The 20,453-nt window shown below is 51.0% G+C and overlaps 1 protein-coding gene across 1 annotated transcript; it reads right to left on the minus strand.

The window, feature by feature from the left end:
- Positions 1-50: 50 nt before the first annotated feature.
- Positions 51-19,903, minus strand: scaf11 (SR-related CTD-associated factor 11). The gene is made up of 15 exons (XM_056587718.1): positions 19,594-19,903; positions 13,557-13,604; positions 12,618-12,790; positions 11,947-12,030; positions 11,323-11,402; positions 11,068-11,141; positions 10,946-10,983; positions 10,654-10,727; positions 9,352-9,477; positions 8,135-8,274; positions 5,572-7,776; positions 4,412-4,752; positions 3,523-3,690; positions 2,813-2,932; positions 51-2,646 (listed from the first exon to the last, which is right to left on the minus strand). The coding sequence occupies exons 2-15, from the start codon at positions 13,573-13,575 to the stop codon at positions 2,551-2,553; spliced, it is 3,738 nt and encodes a 1,245-aa protein (XP_056443693.1). The 5' UTR covers positions 13,576-13,604; positions 19,594-19,903; the 3' UTR covers positions 51-2,550.
- Between the last annotated feature and the right edge of the window lie 550 nt (positions 19,904-20,453).

The raw sequence follows: 20,453 nt of genomic DNA on the forward strand, positions 1-20,453 counted from the left end.
GAAGCCTTAGGGTTTCGGGTACCGTTGACCGAGTCGTCCCACTGTGTTGATTATGTGCCCCCCCCCCCCCCCCCCCCCCCAAACCCTCTCCCACTACCATGTTGTTAATGTCGATCTCATCAAACACGGCCGAGTTTTAAGCCCCCGATTGAAACACAAGACCTGTGGTGTAAAAACAGCACGCCGTTTGCGACCTGATGACCGCGTGGGCCGCGCTGAGGAGGAAGAGGAGGAGGAGGAGGATGATGTTGAGGAGGAAGGGCCCACTGTGTTACACTCTTGTTTCAATGAAACGTTATGTATATCCTGTAATTATTGTCCTATTAAAAATCAAAGATAATCTTAGGTCTCGGCTCTCTGGCTCATTGTGACGTCATCTGAACTGAAACACTGAACTTCTAAATGGTCTGGATGTATTTAGAGGTCAAACGTAAGACAAGCCAGTAATCCTGACTGCCATTATCTCGCCCGCAGTGGGAACATCGGTGATCTTATTTACTGAGCGTAAATTGGTTTGCATACGATTACGTTAAGGTCAGAGGGGCCCAGTCTCACGCACTGACTCACTCAAATTACCCTCCTCACACACACACACACACACACACACACACACACACACACACACACAGAATATAAAAAAGTATTTCCGACACTACTCAATAAGGTTGTAAGTGGTAAGAGCTGCTGATTTGGTAGACCAGGGTTCAAGACCTTATGAGGGGATTTTTTTTAAAACAAAGTCATTGTGTGAATTGAATGTCAAGATAACATTGAATTGCATATTGGGTAATGGGTAAGTACTTCAACAAATTAAAATGAGGGGAAAATGGATCATTCACGATCACAACTTTCGTGGCCATTCGGCTGCACATTCCTGAGTTTACGAGTTGCACTGGAATGCACCAAGAAGACCTGTCGTAGCAAAAGCGCTTTACCGTACAGAAAGATGTAGATGCGCAATCGCTTTTTAAAGCGAAGATAGCGTGACCGTAGAACCCTTGCAGCGACCGCACGCTGAAACTGGGTTTAAGCCGTTTTAGTTATCCTGTCAGCTCACAGGAATTAACCGTAATCTAAATAACGCGGTAAACGTCAATTGCTTTTCATCGTCATAAGCTATGGCAAGTGATAGTGGCGCAAATAGTTAATTAAGGCAGCCGGGGTAATACTTGTTAAAGTCGCCCAAAAATGTATTAAAGGGGTGTGGGTTACATTAAACCAACCAATTCAATAATAACATAAAATAAATAAAGTCAAACATAAAAGAAAATATATATATTAACTACTTTTCAGCATTTTAAACCATGTTTTTATTTGGTCAAAAACATGTGGCTTTCTGGGATATGCAATTGGGTTTCTGGGAAACCGATGGGCATGTTTTGAAGACGGAAGGCTTTTTCTGCGATGAAAGAAAAAAAGAAAGAAAAAAAAAAAAGAGTATATTACAACTGAAAAGCAAATACTGCCGCAAAGAGGGTGTTCTGTTTTGACAGTGGAAGTCCGGTGTGGGTCAGAAAGTCCTATACCCAGTGATCATTGAACACCTACATTTGTTTTAGGTTTGGGTAAAGATAAGTTATTAAAACTTGGGCGTAGGTGTGTGCAGTCATGTCTTCAGCTTGGGGCATGCCCCTGACCGGCCCCCCCAACCAATGTGCCGCTCAAATCTCACACCAAGGTTTTCTGAAAACATGACCTTCAAGGTCTTTAAATTAAGGATTTATCACAACGTTAAAAAAAAGTTTGCCTTTCGTTTCCATAAACAAGCAAACGTTTTAGTGGGCAAGACCGCTCCCTAGTGACTCAAAAACAGACGACATCTGACGCAACTTTAAATGGCATACCAGCAGTGTGAATGTTTCAACGCATCATTAAACCACACGTTCTCTCAGGAAACAACCATTTTATTTCACTACTCTGGGATTTTTGCACAGTTCGTGTTTTCCATCAACAATTATCACATGTATTGAAGTCCCGCCCCCTTCCACACACCATTGATTGCGATTGGCCGTCAAACAACACTCATTGCTGATTGGCTACATTATTATTTCCTGACTTCCCAACCAACCAGACTCATCCACGCAAATCCCGCCCCTCCGCACGGGCTGTAGATTAATAAAGGCAATGCATGTCTGGCGTCCTTTAAACCAAGCGCTCGTCGGATTTGATCATTATATATTTCTTTAAAAACTAATAATTGAATAAGCAGTGTTTCAGGAGGCTTAGCCCACGGTGTCTTCCTGAGGCGTTGACATTTATGCAAAATAAAGGGCTCTCGCGTTACAATTTACGATTAGATAAAATTTTTCTACAAACGAAATGTGAAAATCTATAGAAACAAAAATGAGAAGAAAAGAAACTAAAACAAAAACTAAATCTTCATTCCATGAAAAGGTACAGATATCAAAACGGAACGGGTCCCCCCGCCCCCCCTCCCGGGGCCCCTGGGTTGCCGCGGACGACGGGGCGGCCCACTGCAGCCCGTCTGGGAGGGGTGCGTCGGCTCTCTCGTGTTTTTTTTTTTGCTTCCTGACCCCCGGCGGGTGCGGCTCACTTCTTGCGGGCGTGTTTGTACTTATCCACGTAGGCCTTCACCAGGTTGGCCACCTTGCTGGAGTTGACCTCGCCGCTCCTGCTGTGACACACCTGGAGAGAGGGAGGACGCACCCAGGGTTAGGGGGTGGACACACTCATGGGGGGGGGGGGTGGGTTGGGGTCCACCTAAACCCAAAGGGAATCCAGAGTCTTCGCAAAGACAGCATATGTTGAACCACACACACACACACACGTTTGTCACTCCTCAGTCACTGACCTTCTCCACGGCTTTCCTGACTATCTCCTTGTACTCGTCCTTGGTGATCTCCTTCTTCTGGTAGTACGGCTTGATGGCGTTCTTCACTGCGTTCACCGCCCTCTCCTGGATCTGCTGTTTCTGCAGCAAAGATCACAACCAATCCCAGGGGCTTAACTCAACACCACAGCGAGCTGCTCATCACTCAACACCAAACTCATCACTCACCCCCAAACAAGAGGCTCAACACTCACCCCCAAAACAGAGGCTCAACACTCACCCCCAAAACAGAGAGTCATCACTCACCCCCAAACCAGAGTCATCACTCACCCCCAAAACAGAGTCATCACTCACCCCCAAAACAGAGGCTCATCACTCACCCCCAAAACAGAGAGTCATCACTCACCCCCAAAACAGAGGCTCATCACTCACCCCCAAAACAGAGAGTCATCACTCACCCCCAAAACAGAGACATCACTCACCCCCAAAACAGAGACTCATCACTCATCCCCAAACAGGCGGCTCACACACAGCAGGCGACCACCAAATCATGAAGGGACTCAAACCGGAACGGACACTCTTCACACGCGGGGGCAGGAGACAAGCAGACCCAGCCATGCTGCACCACCCAGCCATGCTGCACCACCCAGCCATGCTGCACCACCCAGCCATGCTGCACCCAGCCATGCTCCACCCAGCTCCGGGTAGGGTGGTGGTGGAGTTAGGGGTACCTTCTCCTTTTGGGAGCCGTCCCCGGTCCCCCGGGCCTTGGAGGGCTGGCCGGGCAGCGTGGTGGACGTGGGGAGAGGGTGGGTCTGGACAGGGGGCGGGGGGCCACCCACTTTAGTCTGGGTGACCGTCTGAGGGGGGTTCCCGAAGGCCAACGGACCAGCGCTCATCTAGGACAAGAGACCAGCACGCCCCACCCCACACCAGAAGAGAGATTTAACTCAGCATCTGTCGCCTAATCTCTCACACCGTCTGTGACACTTTCTTCGATCTCACAAGCAAACAACACACACCAGACGGACACAGACAGACAGACACACAGGTGGGGACGAGGTCTGGAAACAGGTCTGAAACCAAGTCTCAAAGTGATCTGAAACCAGGTCTGAAAACGAGATCTGATAATAGGTCTGACAACGAGATCTGATACCAGGTCTAGAACCAGGTCTGGAACCAGGTCTCAAACCGGGTCTGGAACGACATCCGAAACCAGGTCTGGAACGAGATCTGAAACCAGGTCTGGAACGAGATCTGGAACCAGGTCTGAACGAGATCTGAAACCAGGTCTGAAAACGAGATCCGATACTAGGTCTGAAAACGAGATCCGATACTAGGTCTGAAAACGAGATCCGATACCAGGTCTGAAAACGAGATCCGATACCAGGTCTGAAAACGAGATCCGATACCAGGTCTGAAAACGAGATCCGATACCAGGTTTGGAACCAGGTCTGGAACGAGATCTGAAACCAGTTCCGGAAAGAGATCAGACACCAGGTCTGGAACGAGATCTGACACCAGGTCTGACACCAGGTCTGGAACGAGATCTGAAACCGACCCTAACCAGGTCTGAAACCAGGTGCGGGAGCGAGGTCAGTGAGACGGCGTGAGGCTCACCTGGGCCCCGTGTCCGTCCGGCTGGGCGGCGGCCGCCGTCAGCCCGCCGTGGTGCATGGGGGGCGGCGGCGGCGGGGGAGGGGGGAGGCCGTGCGCGCCGGGCGCCTGGAAGTGAGGCACGGCGGAGTGCATGTGCACGGGCACCTGGGGGGCCATGGCGTAGGGCGCGGCCGGCTGCAGGCTGATGGGCGGGGCCCCCCGCTGCCCCCCCGCCGTGTAGGGGTTGTGGAGCAGCCCCGTCTGGGGGGGGTGGGGCAGGGGCAGCGGCAGCAGGGGGGGGTTGCCGCCGGGGGCGTTGCCGGGCACGCCGGCCTGGGGGGCCGCGTCGCTCTTGAAGGGGTCTGAGGAAGAGGAGCATGACGACACGATGAAGAACAACACTCGGGTAGGGCTGCGCGATTTGATCGAATTTCGTTCAAAACTAATATAATCGATGTTCCGATTATTATTTTTTTTATAAATGTTTTATAGAAAGTGCATCTGGATACATATCTGTACATCATTTTAGATTTTAACATTTTCTTTTAGACCATATTGTGTATATTTTCAAGGCGAAATTTCAAAGTTCTCAGTTACAAAGGGGTTCTGGGAGAGAAATGCAGAATAAATACATCATGTTTTCAAACTTTATTGTTTTTGATTATTCAAAAACCGTTCGAATAATCGTGATTTCAATATCGACCAAAATAATCGTGATTATGATTTTTTTTCCATAATGGAGCAGCCCTAAATTCAGGCCAACATGTTTATCGGGGTGGCCAGCGCCGACTCGTGAATGCTTTCTCCAGAAGATTATTATTCTGGTGGTTAGGGCTGAAGGTCCGTCGCGCTTTTAATAGTTAAATAAAGATGTTAGAATATCAATTCATGCATCAATTCATCTGAACACAGAGGCCGGGCCAAAAGGCAGTTTATATGTTAACTGCTTCCAATGTTGTGTTGGTCGTTCTATAGTATGATTAATTACTTGTTTAGTGAATAATACAGAACATAAGGAACTTTAAAAAGAAACATCGCATACTAAATAGAGCGCAATATTGATCGAAATAATCGCAATTGGATTATTTCGACCAATTCGTTCAGCCCTGCTGGGGGGCTTCCATAAAGCCAGTCAAACCGACATGAGGTTCTGCGCGGCTCTGAAGGCCTGGGGGTCTCACCTGCTGGCTCCTCATCCGTGCGGTTCCAGCCCCCCCCTCCGGCGCCGCCGCCGCCCCCCCGGCCCCCCCTCCTGGAGTAGTAGTCCTGGACGTCGGCCGGGAGCGTCTTCCTCACCGCCCAGCTGGACTCTGACGACCAGCCCGAGCGGTCCAGCATGGAGTCCCCCCGGTCCCCCATGTCCTTGCGCCACCCGCCGCCCCCCCCGCGGTTCTCGTTGAAGCGGCTGTAGGCGTCACCCCCGGACCCGTTCCCGGCCCCGGGGAAGTTCTTCCTGCCCCCCCAGCTGTCCCCCTGCTGGCCGGAGGACGAGCGGTTGCAGCCACCCTGACCACCGCCGCCGCCGCCGCCGCCGCCGCCGCGGCCCCGCTCGGACGCCCCCCCGCGCCACCCGGAGCCCCCCTCCCAGGGGGCCGCCGGCGCCGCGCCCCCACGCTGCTCCGCCACCCAGTCGGGGTCCCGGGAGCGGGGCGGGCGCTCCGGGGAGGCGTCGGCCGCCGAGCCGTTCTCAGAGTTCCCCCCGCCGCCGCCGCCCTGGCCCCTCCAGGAGTCCCCCCCCCGGCTGCCCCTCCACGCCGTCCCCCTCCCCCGCTCACCCCTTGGCGGGGAGCGCTCTCGGGAGGCGGGCCGGTCGGGGCTGGACCCCCGTCGGTGGGCCCGGGTCCGCGACCGGGACCTGGAGCGGGAGCGGGACTTGGATCTGGAGCGGGAGCGCGACCTGGACCGCCTCCTCTTGCGCTCGCGGCTGCGGTCCCTCCGGGGCGGGTCCCGCTCCCGCTCGCGCTCGCGCTCCCGGCTGCGGGGGCGGGAGGAGCGGCGGGAGGGCGGGCTGCCGTCGGCGGCGGGGGGGGGGCTGCGGGAACGCCGGGAGGACGGGTCCTGCCGGCCCTCCGCCTTGCCGGCCCAGGTGGAGGAGGGCGAGTGGAAGCGCGTCCGCCGCTGGCGCCCGTTCTTCTTCTCCTGGCTCCTCTCCCGCTCCCGGCTCCTCTCCCTGGACCGCTCGGCGGCCGCGTCGCCGCAGGGGGGCGACACCGCCGGGTCTTTGTCGCCCGGGGAGGCGGACCCCTTCTTGGGGTCGTCGGCGGCGGGCTGGCTGCCGGGCGGGCTGCAGTCCATGGGGACCACGTTGGTGTCGTCGTCGGAGGGCGCGTCCTCCGGGGTCTTATCCCCGGGCGCTCCCCCCGCGGGGCCGGCGGTCTCGGGGCCGGGGGACGGATCGCGGACCGCCTTCGGGTCCTCGTCCGTCGGGGTGTCGCGCTTGACGTCCGCGGCCGCGGCGTCCGTCTGGTCCTGGCCGTCGGAGTCCGACCCGGGCGAGGGGGGGCTCCCCGGGGAGCCGCCGGGGGAGCCGCCGGGGAGCCGGGCGTTCCTCTCCCCCTGGGGGGAGTACGCTCCTTCCGACCCCGGGCTGCACACCGGCACCTCCTCCTCTTCCTCCTCCTCCTCCTCCTCCTTCTCCTGGTCGTCTTTGGAGAAAACATCTCCAGGGCTGTGTGGGGGAGAGCTCGCCGGCAACGAGTGGCTCTCCCCCTCGACCTCCTCCTCCTCCTCATTATCCTTGTTCTCCATCTCCTCTGGCTCCTCCTCCTCCTGCTTCTCCTCCGGGGGGCTAGGGGCCTCCTCTGTCTCGTCGGGGGTCTCCAAGGGGTGGGAGGGGAGGTCCGGGCTCCCGGGGCTGGGGAGCGGCCTCGTCTCGGGGCTCCCCTCTGCGTCCGAGTCAGAGTAGACCGCCGGCCTCGGTGGGGAACTCCCCTCGGCAGCACCTCCCTGCTTCTCCTCCTCCTCCTCCTCCTCCTGGTGGTGGTCTCCCCCTCCGTCCTCCTTCTCCTCTTCCTCCTCCTCCTCCTCGCTGGCCGACGGCGAGCTCAGCACCGGGGCCGACGCCTTCCCCTTCCCGGGGCCCTTTCCCTTCTTCCCGGTCTTCCGGTTCGGCGCCTTCCGGCCCTTCCTCTTGCCGGGCCCCTGGGCCGTCCTGCCGGGCGGGGGCGGGGCCCCGGAGGACGAGGAGTCCGAGTCGGCGGGGCGGGGCGGCGAGGGCGGGGAGGAGCCGGGGTCCGACAGCGGGGCCTCCTCCTGGGACCGGCTGTTGCGGCCGGAACGCCGGGACGGCGCCGCCTGCTTCGGCGGGGCTTTGGAGCCCGAGGCTCGGCCGCCGCGTTTGTCCCCGCCCTTGGGGCATGTGACCGCGCAGACACGCCCCTGGAATACTGAGGGGGGGGGAGAGACGGTGAGGGGGCGGGGCTTACATGCTTCTCGATCACATGAAAAATTACCTTTAGGTGTGAGTTTTTTTTTTTTTAAAGCCGCATTTTGTATAAATGTATTATCAATTGTACGTCGCTTTGCATAGAAGCGGCTGCTAGATAGCTGCAGCAATAGTTTCGGTTCGTAAAACGGAATACAAGCCACGGCTTTATTTAAAACATTGTGCTATATAATCACATACTGTTCATTACGGATCAGTTTTACTGTGCTTCATCCAATATTAAATATTGAGTGCTCCGCTGAATATTGACGGATGATCACGCTCACACACACACACACGCACACACGATTGTCACTCACCAAAATGCCCGGGACTTGGAGCGGGAGTGCGTCCTGGACCGAAGGAGGGGGCGAAGCTGAAGTCCAAGGTGACCGGGGGCGACTGGAACGGACACTGGTTCCAGTTTGACGCAGGAAACCTCTGCCTGGAAACAGCAGCACTAGAACACAGGCGCCAGCCGTCAGGACGGGCGGAGCAACACTTTCGTCACGTCAATCATCTCAATGTGCAATCACCGACACACATCACCCTGCATATTTCAAGAAGACCGCCGCTCTGCTCCGCGAGGAATCATAACATGAAACACGAGCTGGCGGTCCGCAGCTTTTGAGCGATCGTCTGAACGCAGTGTTTGTCCAACACCAGCCTCTCTCTGCCATAGAGGCTGAATCAGCTGCCAACACACCATCGGCACGACGACCTGCATCAGTATCTCAACGTAACACGAAACTGAAACGCAGCCGCCTAATACGTCCCAGCACTGAATGTACGCACTTAATGTATGTTGTATGACCCAGCACTTAACGTACGCACTTAATGTATGTTGTATGTGCTGGCACTTAATGTACACACTTAATGTATGTTGTATGTCCTGGCACTTAATGTACACACTTAATGTATGTTGTATGACCCAGCACTGAATGTACGCACTTAATGTATGTTGTACGTCCTGGCACTGAATGTACGCACTTAATGTATGTTGTATGTCCTGGCACTTAATGTACACACTTAATGTATGTTGTATGACCCAGCACTGAATGTACGCACTTAATGTATGTTGTACGTCCAAGTACTGAATGTACGCACTTAATGTATGTTGTTTGTCCTGGCACTTAATGCACGCACTTAATGTATGTTGTATGTCCTAACACTTAATGTGCGCACTTATTATATGTCGCATGTGAAAAACAAATAGTACTAAGCATTGTGTAGCATCTTATCCTAGCTATTTTTGTTGTATACAGGGAATGTGTCAGCGATTGTAAGTGCTTGGCACTTGGTAATACGAACAGCCTTACTGTACCGACAGAGATATATTGTCGTTTTCTCTTTCTTCGGACAAATGATTACAAGTCGCTTAGGAAAAAAGCGTCTGCTAAACGCCCTAAATGTAAATGTAAACTAATCCTGTGGACATGCGCCAAGTTCTTGTCCAGTTCTGAACCAATACGGATGTTTCCTTTGAGGAATCAGAGTCTAATCACACCGACGATACCAGGGGGGGGGGGGGTCTTACCTGGTGGGGCCGCTGGCGGGTATGGGGGCCTCCGAGCCCAGCCAGGGACAGTCCTGAAGCTGTCGTTTACACTGGCCTCCCTCGGGTCCTCTGGCCAGCTCCTCCGTCACCCACAGAGGATCTGTTCTGCAGAGACGACACGACACAGGGACGTCACAAACCACCGACTGGGCATGAACACACCGCGGGAGGCCCCGCCCCCAATATGCAAATCAAAGATAAAATCTGGGCAATACTTAGGAGTTGAAAATGTGCATTGCATTTATTTTATTTTTTTTATCCTAATTTCGGACACGTTGATACACGAGAGAGTTCTGTGGTTGATACGTTTTCTGATGCAATCGTTTATAAATGTACCTTTTGTAACATTGATTACAATATTCTCAGTAATACACTGCCAAATAAATGTCCTTCAAAAGGAAGACGAGGAAAACGACTTAAGTTCAATTTTTAACGCACACCAACACACCCACCCACACTCTCCGGTCCTCCTCTTCCAATCAACTCACTGTACCCCCCCGCCCGCCTGGTCACCATGGGGTCCAGGGCATTCAGCCGATCTGCCCCCCACCTCTGGAACACCCTCCCACCTGACAGCCGCAACTCTGACACCCTCTCCACTTTTAAGTCCCGTCTAAAACACATCTTTTTAAACTGACATTTTCAATCCAATTCATTGTCTCCCACCCATTTCACCCCACTTGTGTAAATTGTTTCAATGTATCTTGTCCTTGTGTTTTTTATAGAGCTGTCAGTTAAACGCGTTATTAACGCTCAAAACAAAGAAGCAGTAGCCTGACTGCTATGTTCAAATGACATTTGTTCAAAGCAGTCGTTTAATTGCACTATAGGCTCTTTTTTTGTATCGTCCCCTTTTGATCAGTATAATGCCAATGTTGTTATCAATAAAAAATCATTTGCACAAGGCAAGCCGATGCACTTCACCATGTTGATAAGAGAATTTAAATTAGAAGAATTATGGGACAAAAAAATCAAGGGATATTTAGCATAGAAAAATAATTTGCGATTAATCATGAGTTAACTATGACATTAATGCGATTAATCACGATTAAATATTTAATCGCTTGACAGCTCTAGTTTTTTATGATTGTTGATTTTTTTTTTTTTTTTTTTTTTTTAAACACTGCCCTGTAGGGTGACCTTGAGTGCTATGAAAGACGCCCTCAAATAAAATGTATTATTATTAATTTCGTCCTAGACAACGCCCTGCGATGCTCCGCGGTGGGGTTCACGTTTCCATGGTGACCTGAGTGGTGGTGGGGGGCGTTGGGCGGTACTTACAGGTCCTGTGAGAGCGAGCCCTGGATGGGGGCCAGCGGGGCAGGGGCCCAGACGGGGCAGCGGGTTCCCCTCACCTGTGGGGGGGGGGTTCAGAGACACAGAGCCGGGGTGTCAGAGCGGCCAGAACCGCTCGACGCCATGAAGGTGACAGACACACACACACACACACACACACACACACACACACACACACACACACACACACACACACACACACACACACACACACACACACACACACACACACACACACACACACACACACACACACACACACACACACACACAATACCTTTTTTCTGTTCATGGAGGCTGGGTCCTCATCGCTACCTGGAGGGGCGAGGCACATGTCAACAAACGGAAGTCGGCGCAAACAAAGCAAAGTCATCGATGGAGACCTTGAGGACCACTCACACTTCCTCACGAGTCCTTTAGATTTAGCGTCCGACTCGTCACTATGCCTCCGCACGCGCCTGCCTTGTTTACTCCTGACGAGAACAAAACAAACAAAATGGCGGATTATAAAAACATTGTTTTATCCTGGGTAGGAAGGTTGACAGTTGGAATATAAATAACCCTTAAGGACAAGATATGAGGAAGCCAACTAAACTACCAGCATCATGCTAGTAGTTCAATGGAAAAATAGTTCATAGGATGGATTATACTGACTTCAAACAAGGGCTTGGTTCTGGACTCCGGCACAAACATCTCTCGGAATCTGGTTGGCTGGCTCGCTTCCTCACTGGCACCTGGAGACAACACAATACACACTGCTGCTTTAAGTTTGGAAACTACACAAAACGCACTGGTGCTTTAAGTTTGGAAGCTACACAATACACACTGCTGCTTTAAGTTAGGATACATCAACAGAATACACACTGCTGCTTTGATTCTGGAAACAACACACACTGCTTCTTTAAGTTTGGATAAATCAACAGAATACACACTGCTGCTTTAAGTTTGGTTGCAACATAATTCACACTTCTGCTCCAAGTTTGGAAACAACATAATACACACTTCTGCTTGTAGTTTGGATACAACATAGAAGTGTGGAGTATGAACCAAAAGATAACCAAGACAAAAACTTTTTTGGACTTGTATAGTAAGACATGGATGGGAGAATGGCCGTACAGACTAGACATGAGGAGATCTGTTTGGCTGCATCCGGACCGGTTTGATGTCTGCTCTGCAGCCTCACCAGTATGAATCAACAACTCATCGAAACATGAGGGTCAGAGGCTGAGGTCGGGGGGGGGGAAAGGGGTGTTTGAGTGGCAGCTAGAGGAGGCGTACCTGAACGCAGCCCTGAGGGTGGTCCCACATGTAAACGTTATGGAAAGGCTGTCTGTCCACTGGACAGGAAGGAACCGTCTGGGACTGTCAACAACAAAATAGAGTTTCACAATAAGAGCGCTGTTAATACACAGTGCACATGCAAGAAACACAACAACGCCAATTATAACAACGACAACATGAACTCATTGCTAATGAAATTTGATCCAGAGTCCAGACCACTACCCTAGTATTTCTTTAGTATCAATAGTAACCATAGAAACACAGAATACATGCATTGGAATGAATCAACTTTAACAACAAAAACGGCATGTACTCATAATTAATCGATATTGTGCTTAAGGCCCTTGGTCATTTGCTTCCCTTTAGGTTTGTTGTGGTGTTGTTGATGTCCACTGTGTGTCATCAAAGACACAACAAATGTTTCCCATCTTATCTCAAGACACGCGCACATTAAAAAGAAAGGCCTATCTCGACCATTGGACGTTATTAAGTCAGGACATCTACGTTGAGGAGTGACCGCACACCTAATTGACCTATGGCTCTGATCGTAAGCCTGACCAATCACAAACATGAGCCGACTGGGAGTGAAATAAGACAGCGTTATTGATAACAATAATAATTAATGGCGACACAGTGAATGTTTGACGCAGTACTGAGAGCTGGCTGACCTCCGCCCAGGTGAGCAGACACTCCAGGCAGAAGAGGTGGGTGCAGCTGTCGGGCATGGCGAGGCCGGACCCAGGGAGGACCCCCAGGCAGATGGGGCATCGCTCCACCTGCTGCTCCTCCACCTCCTCCACCTCCTCCTCGTCCTCTGATGCATCTGGACACCGCTGGCTACCTGCACACATACACACACACACACACACACACACACACACACAGGCACATGATCAGACACAAGCACACACACACAGGTAAACGAGCCCGCACCCACAAACACCTATTTTAATACAGTATCATATACTGTATAACTATCAATACTTTATTGATCCCAAAAGGTGTTTTCCAGCAGAAAATAAATTCAAACCAAAGAGTAGAAGCGCGTCTGAATAGAAACAGGACAAACTCTGAAGAGCCCGCTAGAGACTGAGACCTTGACCCCGGCTAGTGTCCCAGACCTGCGCTGTTGTGTGCGTGACCCTTTGTGTCGTGTGGGACCCAGTGTGTCGTGTGAGGCCTGGTGTGTTGTGTGTTTCCCGGTGTGTTGTGGGTTTCCCGGTGTGTTGTGGGTTTCCCGGTGTGTTCTGTGTTTCCCGGTGTGTTGCTTGTGACCCTTTGTGTTGCGTGTTCCCTGGTGTGTTGGGTTGTGTGTGACCCGTTGTGTTGTGTTTCCCGGTGTGTTGCTTGTGACCCTTTGTGTTGTGGGTTTCCCGGTGTGTTGCTTGTGACCCTGTGTGTTGCATGTTCCCTGGTGTGTTGGGTTGTGTGTTTCCCGGTGTGTTGTGGGTTTCCCGGTGTATTCTGTGTTTCCCGGTGTGTTGCTTGTGACCCTGTGTGTTGCGTGTTCCCTGGTGTGTTGGGTTGTGCGTGACCCGTTGTGTTGTGTGTGACTCGGTGTGTCAGGGGTCAGGCGACCCTGTTCTGACATGCGTCTGGTCACTCACCATCTCCAGAGCCAGGCATCTCCGGCCCGCTGTCTGCCCTGACGACCGCTGGATCAGAACCACACACACACACACACACACACACACACACACACACACACACACACACACACACACACACACACACACACACACACACACACACACACACACACACACACACACACACACACACACACACACACACACACAGAGAGACAGAGAGTCAAATGAATGAGCAGATAGAAATCAGTCCACACGACACGAGCCAGTGGTTCAAAACCCTTTACATATAGGGCATTTAGCAGGCGCTTTATTCAAAGCGACTTACAACGGTTCACACACACAGTCGCACAGCGGCGGCGGAGTCAACCCCTCAAGGTGACAGCCAGCTCGTCGAGAGCCGTCAGGGTGAGGCGTCTCGCTCAGGGACACCTCGACACTCAGCTAGGAGGAGACGGGGATCGAACTACTAACCTTGCGTTTAAAAGTAAACCTGCTCTACCTGCTGAGCTTAAGGCCGATTTAGGGTCGTTTTAGACGCAGAGACGTAAGCACGTAATATACACAAGGGACTTGTTTTAGACAAGTTTTGATTTACGGTTCCTTTAAGGTTCCTTAAGGATTGCGCGTGTTGCAAGGGGATTCTCCGCCAGAACAGTAGGGGGAGCAACGAACGAATCTGTGGAAGTGGAAATCGCTGGCTTGTTTATATTTATAATTATCATAATTCGTTCTTGTGTTTTCTTCTTCTCCTTCTTCAAAATTCTTCATTCGCTTCTGTCACGGCCTTTTAAAAATGGCGCTATTATGCTGTAAAACCGGAAATTTGAGACTCCTGAAAGGATGTGGTTAGCTGGCCAATCAGTCTTTGCGAGCTGCGTAGGGCCGTAGTGTTTTAGTCGCATAGTCAGGAATTTTGGGCGACGCACTTAAGCACGTAAGGGGGGATATTTTACCGCGCAAGGGGGGGTTATGTATCTTACGTGCTTACGCGTTACGTCTAAAACAGAGCATATATCGGCCTTTAGTTGTGACCCTGGGACGTTCCATGTTGCTTTAACCCTCAAAGTTGGGAACCACTGCAAACAAACACTCTCCACACACCATTGTATCCGTCGCCACATTCACTAGGGGATGCACCGAAATGAAAATTCTTGGCCGAAACCGAAACCCGAAATTTAGGAAACCGAAAAATAATTATTATGCCAATTATTAGTACCATGCATTTATGGCTATGACTGTGTGTACCAACTTCATTAAAATCAAGGCATTGCAATTTGTGCAAATCGCTATACGTGGGTCTTTCTCAGAACCATTGAAAAACGTCCACACCGCAGACATATTGGCGCTTATCCAGACAAGCGTGTGCTGGCCGTGCTTTTTGTTTGTGTCGTCATCACAAAGTACTGTTTCGGCCGAAACATTCGGTGCATCCCTAACATTCACCACAACCAGGTTCTATGGTCGAGACCCCCTGAGGCTTGTGGCTCAGAGACCAGGCCTGCAGACAGAGGGGGCGACTGGGTTAAATTCATCCACCAGACCGCAGCGCGTTCCGAGTGCTGCTTCCAACACCTGAGGCCCTGGCATCTTGTTTCAGGCTGAGTGGTGAAGCAAGCCACAACGAAAACACAAATGAGGGGAAAATGAAGGGATTAGAGATTAAGTGATTACGCTCGTCTGTTTTGTAGGCGTGTGGGCCCTGCTTCACGTCTTTCGGTTGGCGCTCGCCCCAAAGTGGAACCGACAAGCTACGTTTGAGCTCTATGCCAGACAGAGGAGTCTGATAACAGGACCCCCCACTCACGACCTGCAGACTCACAAGGCCAAGCCAGCCCCCCCATAGGCTGGCTTTGTGTAGAGCAGGGATCAGTCTAGAGAAGGGGTCAGCCTAGAGCAGGGGTCAGCCTAGAGAAGGGGTCAGCCTAGAGAAGGGGCCAGTCTAGGGAGCAGGGGTCAGTCTAGGGAGCAGGGGCCAGTCTAGAGAAGGGGCCAGTCTAGAGAAGGGGCCAGTCTAGGGAGCAGGGGTCAGTCTAGGGAGCAGGGGTCAGTCTAGGGAGCAGGGGTCAGTCTAGAGCAGGGGTCAGTCTAGAGCAGGGGTCAGTCTAGAGAAGGGGCCAGTCTAGGGAGCAGGGGTCAGTCTAGAGAAGGGGTCAGTCTAGGGAGCAGGGGTCAGTCTAGGGAGCAGGGGTCAGTCTAGGGAGCAGGGGTCAGCCTAGAGAAGGGGTCAGCCTAGAGAAGGGGTCAGTCTAGGGAGCAGGGGTCAGTCTAGGGAGCAGGGGTCAGTCTAGGGAGCAGGGGTCAGTCTAGGGATCCCCATGCAGCTCTTCCAAACCTCTGCAGTGGCTCCCTGAACATGAACTTGGAAAAAATACATTCTTTGTTCTTCTTTCAAAAAGGGAACACCTCTTATTTTGGAGATCATGAGGATAATGCGTCGCTAAAACAACAAAGTGTTTTCATATTTTTTTTTAACAAAATAAACGTCAATCTACAACTAAAAACTTGTGCCACCTTTCTTCCACCTTCAGGGGGGGGCTGACCCCCGGTGAGCTAACCATGGATACAATGAGAAAAAAAAAAAAAAAAAAGGAGGCCTTCGAGGAAGTAGAGTAGCAGTTCATTCTATGTGGACAGGTTAGTTTACTTTTACTGCAGAGAATGCTAGCTTGAATGTATGCTTGACGTGTGGCCAGAAATGAGCAAACAACAATGTCGGGAAGACATTTCCAGAACAATCGCAGAGCATTGGCTGAGAAGAACCCAGCTGGAGATGAACGAAAAAGAGAGATATGGACCTGCAGCGAAAAGCTGATCAGAGCAAATGCTTTCAAGAAGTGGCTCAAATCCAGATACAACTTCTGCTAATGCTTGTTCTGTTGCCGCTCAGGAGATAGTTAAGCGTTCACAGATGACTAAATCATGAAAGAAGCATTTATCATAAACTTCACCACATTTATTCTCAGACCTCAAAAAGAAACATGAAGTCGTTCAGAAATTTAGAGACGTGCCTCTCTGCAAAAAACGTTGAGGTCAGAACCGTTTGGTGAGAGAGGCTCTTTTGATCGTGAAGGCGGCAGACCCCTGGTCTAGTGGTAAGGCCGGGTGTCCGAGTCCCCAGTGAGATCCATGACCCCTACCGGCTCATTAGTGAAAGAAAGTCCACTAATGAAGCCCCTTGGTTTAAGTGTGCTCAATGAATGAACAGTGAATAGAAGTGTGAAGTCCCTCACTTACGTGTGCGGTGGAGAAACAGCCAGAGTTATTAGTGGTTAATGTATTGAGGCTTTGTTAACTTAATGAGTATGGATGCGTCGTCTTTAGTCTCCTCTACAGCAGAAAGACATGAAACGAGAAGCCTCCCTGGGCTTGGAGTACAAACAGACTGGAACAGACTGGCTTCAGTAATGGAAGAAGCGGGAAGACTCAGAGGGATAAAACAGAAACACGGGGGAAAATGTTCTGCACTCAAACCAACAGGTCTGCCCTGAAGATTGGGAGAGCGCGAAGCAGAGACAACTGTTGAGTCATTTTAAAACCAGGCACAGCAACTGGTCCCGTCTGTACACATGCAACAATACCCCCCTTTCACTAGCGATATGGATACAGCCCCCTGCACACAGAGTGTGGTATCGACCGTAAAAACACTGATCATGATTGCTCTCCCGAATGTGGCTTGGAGGGCCTTAACCTGAACTAGAAGTTGTGCTTCCAGCCTTTAGGCCAGAGCAGCTCACGGAGCGTGGTCATTAACTAAACTATGCATAAAGAACATGCATTCTACCCCTTGTTATCAGTACCAACCTTGTCCCACTCTATCTTTCCCTTGATCAGCACCAGGATGGCCTTGTAAATAGTTGGCCTGATCAGAATACACAAGTCTGTTTACAATGGTAAGTCCTCAAGCAATGACTGCTATGAATGGTAGGGATATTAACCACAATTCCCTTTTTCAAATTGATGACGTAGCTTGGTTAACACTATCTGACCCTAGGCCAGTGACATCTTCGGAAGTCGGAGGAGCCTGTGAAGAGGACGAGCTCCACTCATTGGTTGGCAGATGGTTGCGTATTAATGACTAATCTTGGATGGTGCCGAAACAGAGGGGAATCCATTAAAGTCGGATAATAAGATGGAATGCGGAAAGAAAAAAAGGCGAAACATAGATTGCGGAAAACATTTGTGGGGAATTACAGAAGACAAAAGGAGCATCTTGGTTTTGTTTGTTGGTGTAATAGTGGACACGGATAATGTTAGCTCTGTGTTTGCGTTCTGTGGCAAGACCAGTCGACAGTCTGCACAAACTAAAGAACCTGGTCTAAAAGACCGGTCCAATTCTAAACCTGAACTTTGATTGTGGAGGGATCAAGATCAGAAATGGTCTCGGAAGAGTTATCAGTGGCTGTTCAACAGAAGGGTTTGTTTTTTGTCGTAGGTATAGGCCAAGCCTCAAGTCTGAAGCATGGACTCCCCCTCTTCACCAACAAGAGGGGGATGAAGGCCATCCCATCACGGCTGTATGATGCATTAGTGACATGTTTTCAGAATCAGCCTGCATGGAACAGAAACCAGTATCAACACAAGCACTCAACCTCTACTGGTGCATTTTGAGAGTCATCCTTATAGGCTTTCCGGTCGGTTGGTGCTGGGGGTCGCCATAGCTTGGTCTGATCTGATGATCCAATATAGTAGCTATTTTTTCAACCTTGCTCATGAAACATGTGCCAATGGCAGTGTTTGGCCAGCCCGGTTAAGGGTTGCCTCGTGGGTTTGACCAACACAGAGACCCCGACAGTCACACAACGGCAAGGGGACGTTAATGCAGCCCAGCACACACACGGCTGTTGGATTCAACAAAAATACATTTCTCAGATGCCAGAGCCAGACAATTGCTTCGCTGGCTGGCTCACTGGACGTCAGGGACGAGATTTCAACATGAATTTGCCCTGCTACACCTGTTGGAAAACGCTGACGTACATTATGTGAACATTCACCTCTTCCATGTCGAAACTTAAATTATAATATTATGCGATACTTCCATCCCTCTGGACAACTGTTGCCTTGCGAAAAAAATCAAGATCAGATGCCACATATTAAAATAAATCCCAGTAGTATTATACCTCACATTAAGCATATAGGTATTGTGCAATGCAAGTTAAAAGCTATGTCCCTGCCTGGACCCTGGCCGGCTGAATGTACAAACCACAAATATCGACGTTAACTTTGTTTTGTGGTATGTGCAATTTAATTTTTTGTGGTTGAGGTATTTTAATAACTTCAGGCATGGATAACTTACGAGTGTTCAAACATCAAAGTACAATATAATTGTTTCAACGAATGAATGACCATCCACGGACTGTTGTATCATGAAATGGTTCAACATCAAACTGAACATTCAGTGCACATTTAAACCACTTCAGCTATAAATCCAGATGTGTAGAACACAGTGGGTGAACTGGAGTGAGCATTTACAATAAACCCACAATAACCATGAGTTGTACAACACTTGGAGACGACACAACCTCCACTCATAAACTCAGCTCCTCCTGAGCACTGATCCCCTCAAAGCCCGGGGGTTTAGGGCGAAATGTCCCGGCGTGGGGGGCTCACAGCACGGCTGGGTGGACGGGAAACTTAAGTGAAGTGTTAAGTTAAGTGTCTGGTACTCGGAGTCCCTGAATCAGTAGTCACCGAGTTGACCGAGTGAACCCTGCGCCGCCGGTGCCAACACGACGATGACAACACGGTGGTTGTTTGTTGGCTAGTGCTAACGCTAGCTAAAAACATAGCCTGGTTAGCTGTTAGCTAGTGAGCTTCGGCCGAATCATCCTCCCGCCCGGCCGAGAGGAGCCTTGTACGGGCCACGCGTGGTGTTACTGAAGGTCACAAACAGGCTAGCCTCTACGGCCAAGTGCAGCTAACTCGCTAGCTAGCTGACCAACAGGCAGTTCGGCGGAGCGCTGCCCCTGCACACGTCGCGCTAGCACGCTAGCAGCCAACAGCTAGCATGCTACGCTAGCGGCTTTCTCTAACTGGCGTCCATTGAAGTACTCACCGAAAGCCTTGCGAGTGGGTCTGCGCTGCCGGGCTCCTGAGCGGCTCAGGATCTGGGGCCAGGCTCCGGCTTGGAGGTGTCGGGGAACTAGAGTAGTTCTGGTGGTTTCTTTTCCCTAAAAACTCAATGTTGCTTTCAAAAAGTCTCGGCCACATGTCTCGAGTGTGTGGGACTTGTGGGTTCACCTGCTGCCGCCTGCCGGCCGTCAGTGGCGCTGCAACCGCTGGAGCTCGGCGCTCGTCGTGCTGAGTTCGGGACGCCTCGGGGTTTCGGAGGCAGCTCAGCGGTCGTCGTGCTGCGTTCGGGACCCCTCGGGACTTCGGACGCGTCTCCAAAGCGTGAATAACAGGTACGCTGAGGTCATACTCGCAATATAGGCGAGATTACATTTGTATCCTGCTTTTTTATGTATGTCCATTGAGGTTGCAATGAGTCTTTCATATTTCCTCTGCTTTTGAACCGACACAAAATATGAAATGGACCAGTGGATAGTGCAGCAGGACCGGTGATTTAGGTTCATTGCAATAGATTTCATATTAGGCTCAAGGTCTCACTTTAAACAAATATAAAAAAAAAATATCTAAGTGTGTTGTTTTAGCCATAACTATTAAAAACAGTATAAAAAATAACCAAAATAATAGATGGTAAGGTCACATCTGCATTGTTATTTTATTGGGGTATTTAGTCAACTATTGAGATGGTACAGGGTTAAAGGTCCCATGGCATGCCACCAGGTGTGGTGTGATTAGCCGCTACAACAACCTGGCGCCCCCTACCTCTCTGACCTTCTCCACCGCCATACCCCAACCGTTGTCTCAGGTCCACTGATGCCAACCTCCTGCACCCCATCAGAAGCAACC

This window comes from Gadus chalcogrammus, chromosome 4, assembly GCF_026213295.1.
Source record: "Gadus chalcogrammus isolate NIFS_2021 chromosome 4, NIFS_Gcha_1.0, whole genome shotgun sequence".
Lineage (NCBI taxonomy): Eukaryota > Metazoa > Chordata > Actinopteri > Gadiformes > Gadidae > Gadus > Gadus chalcogrammus.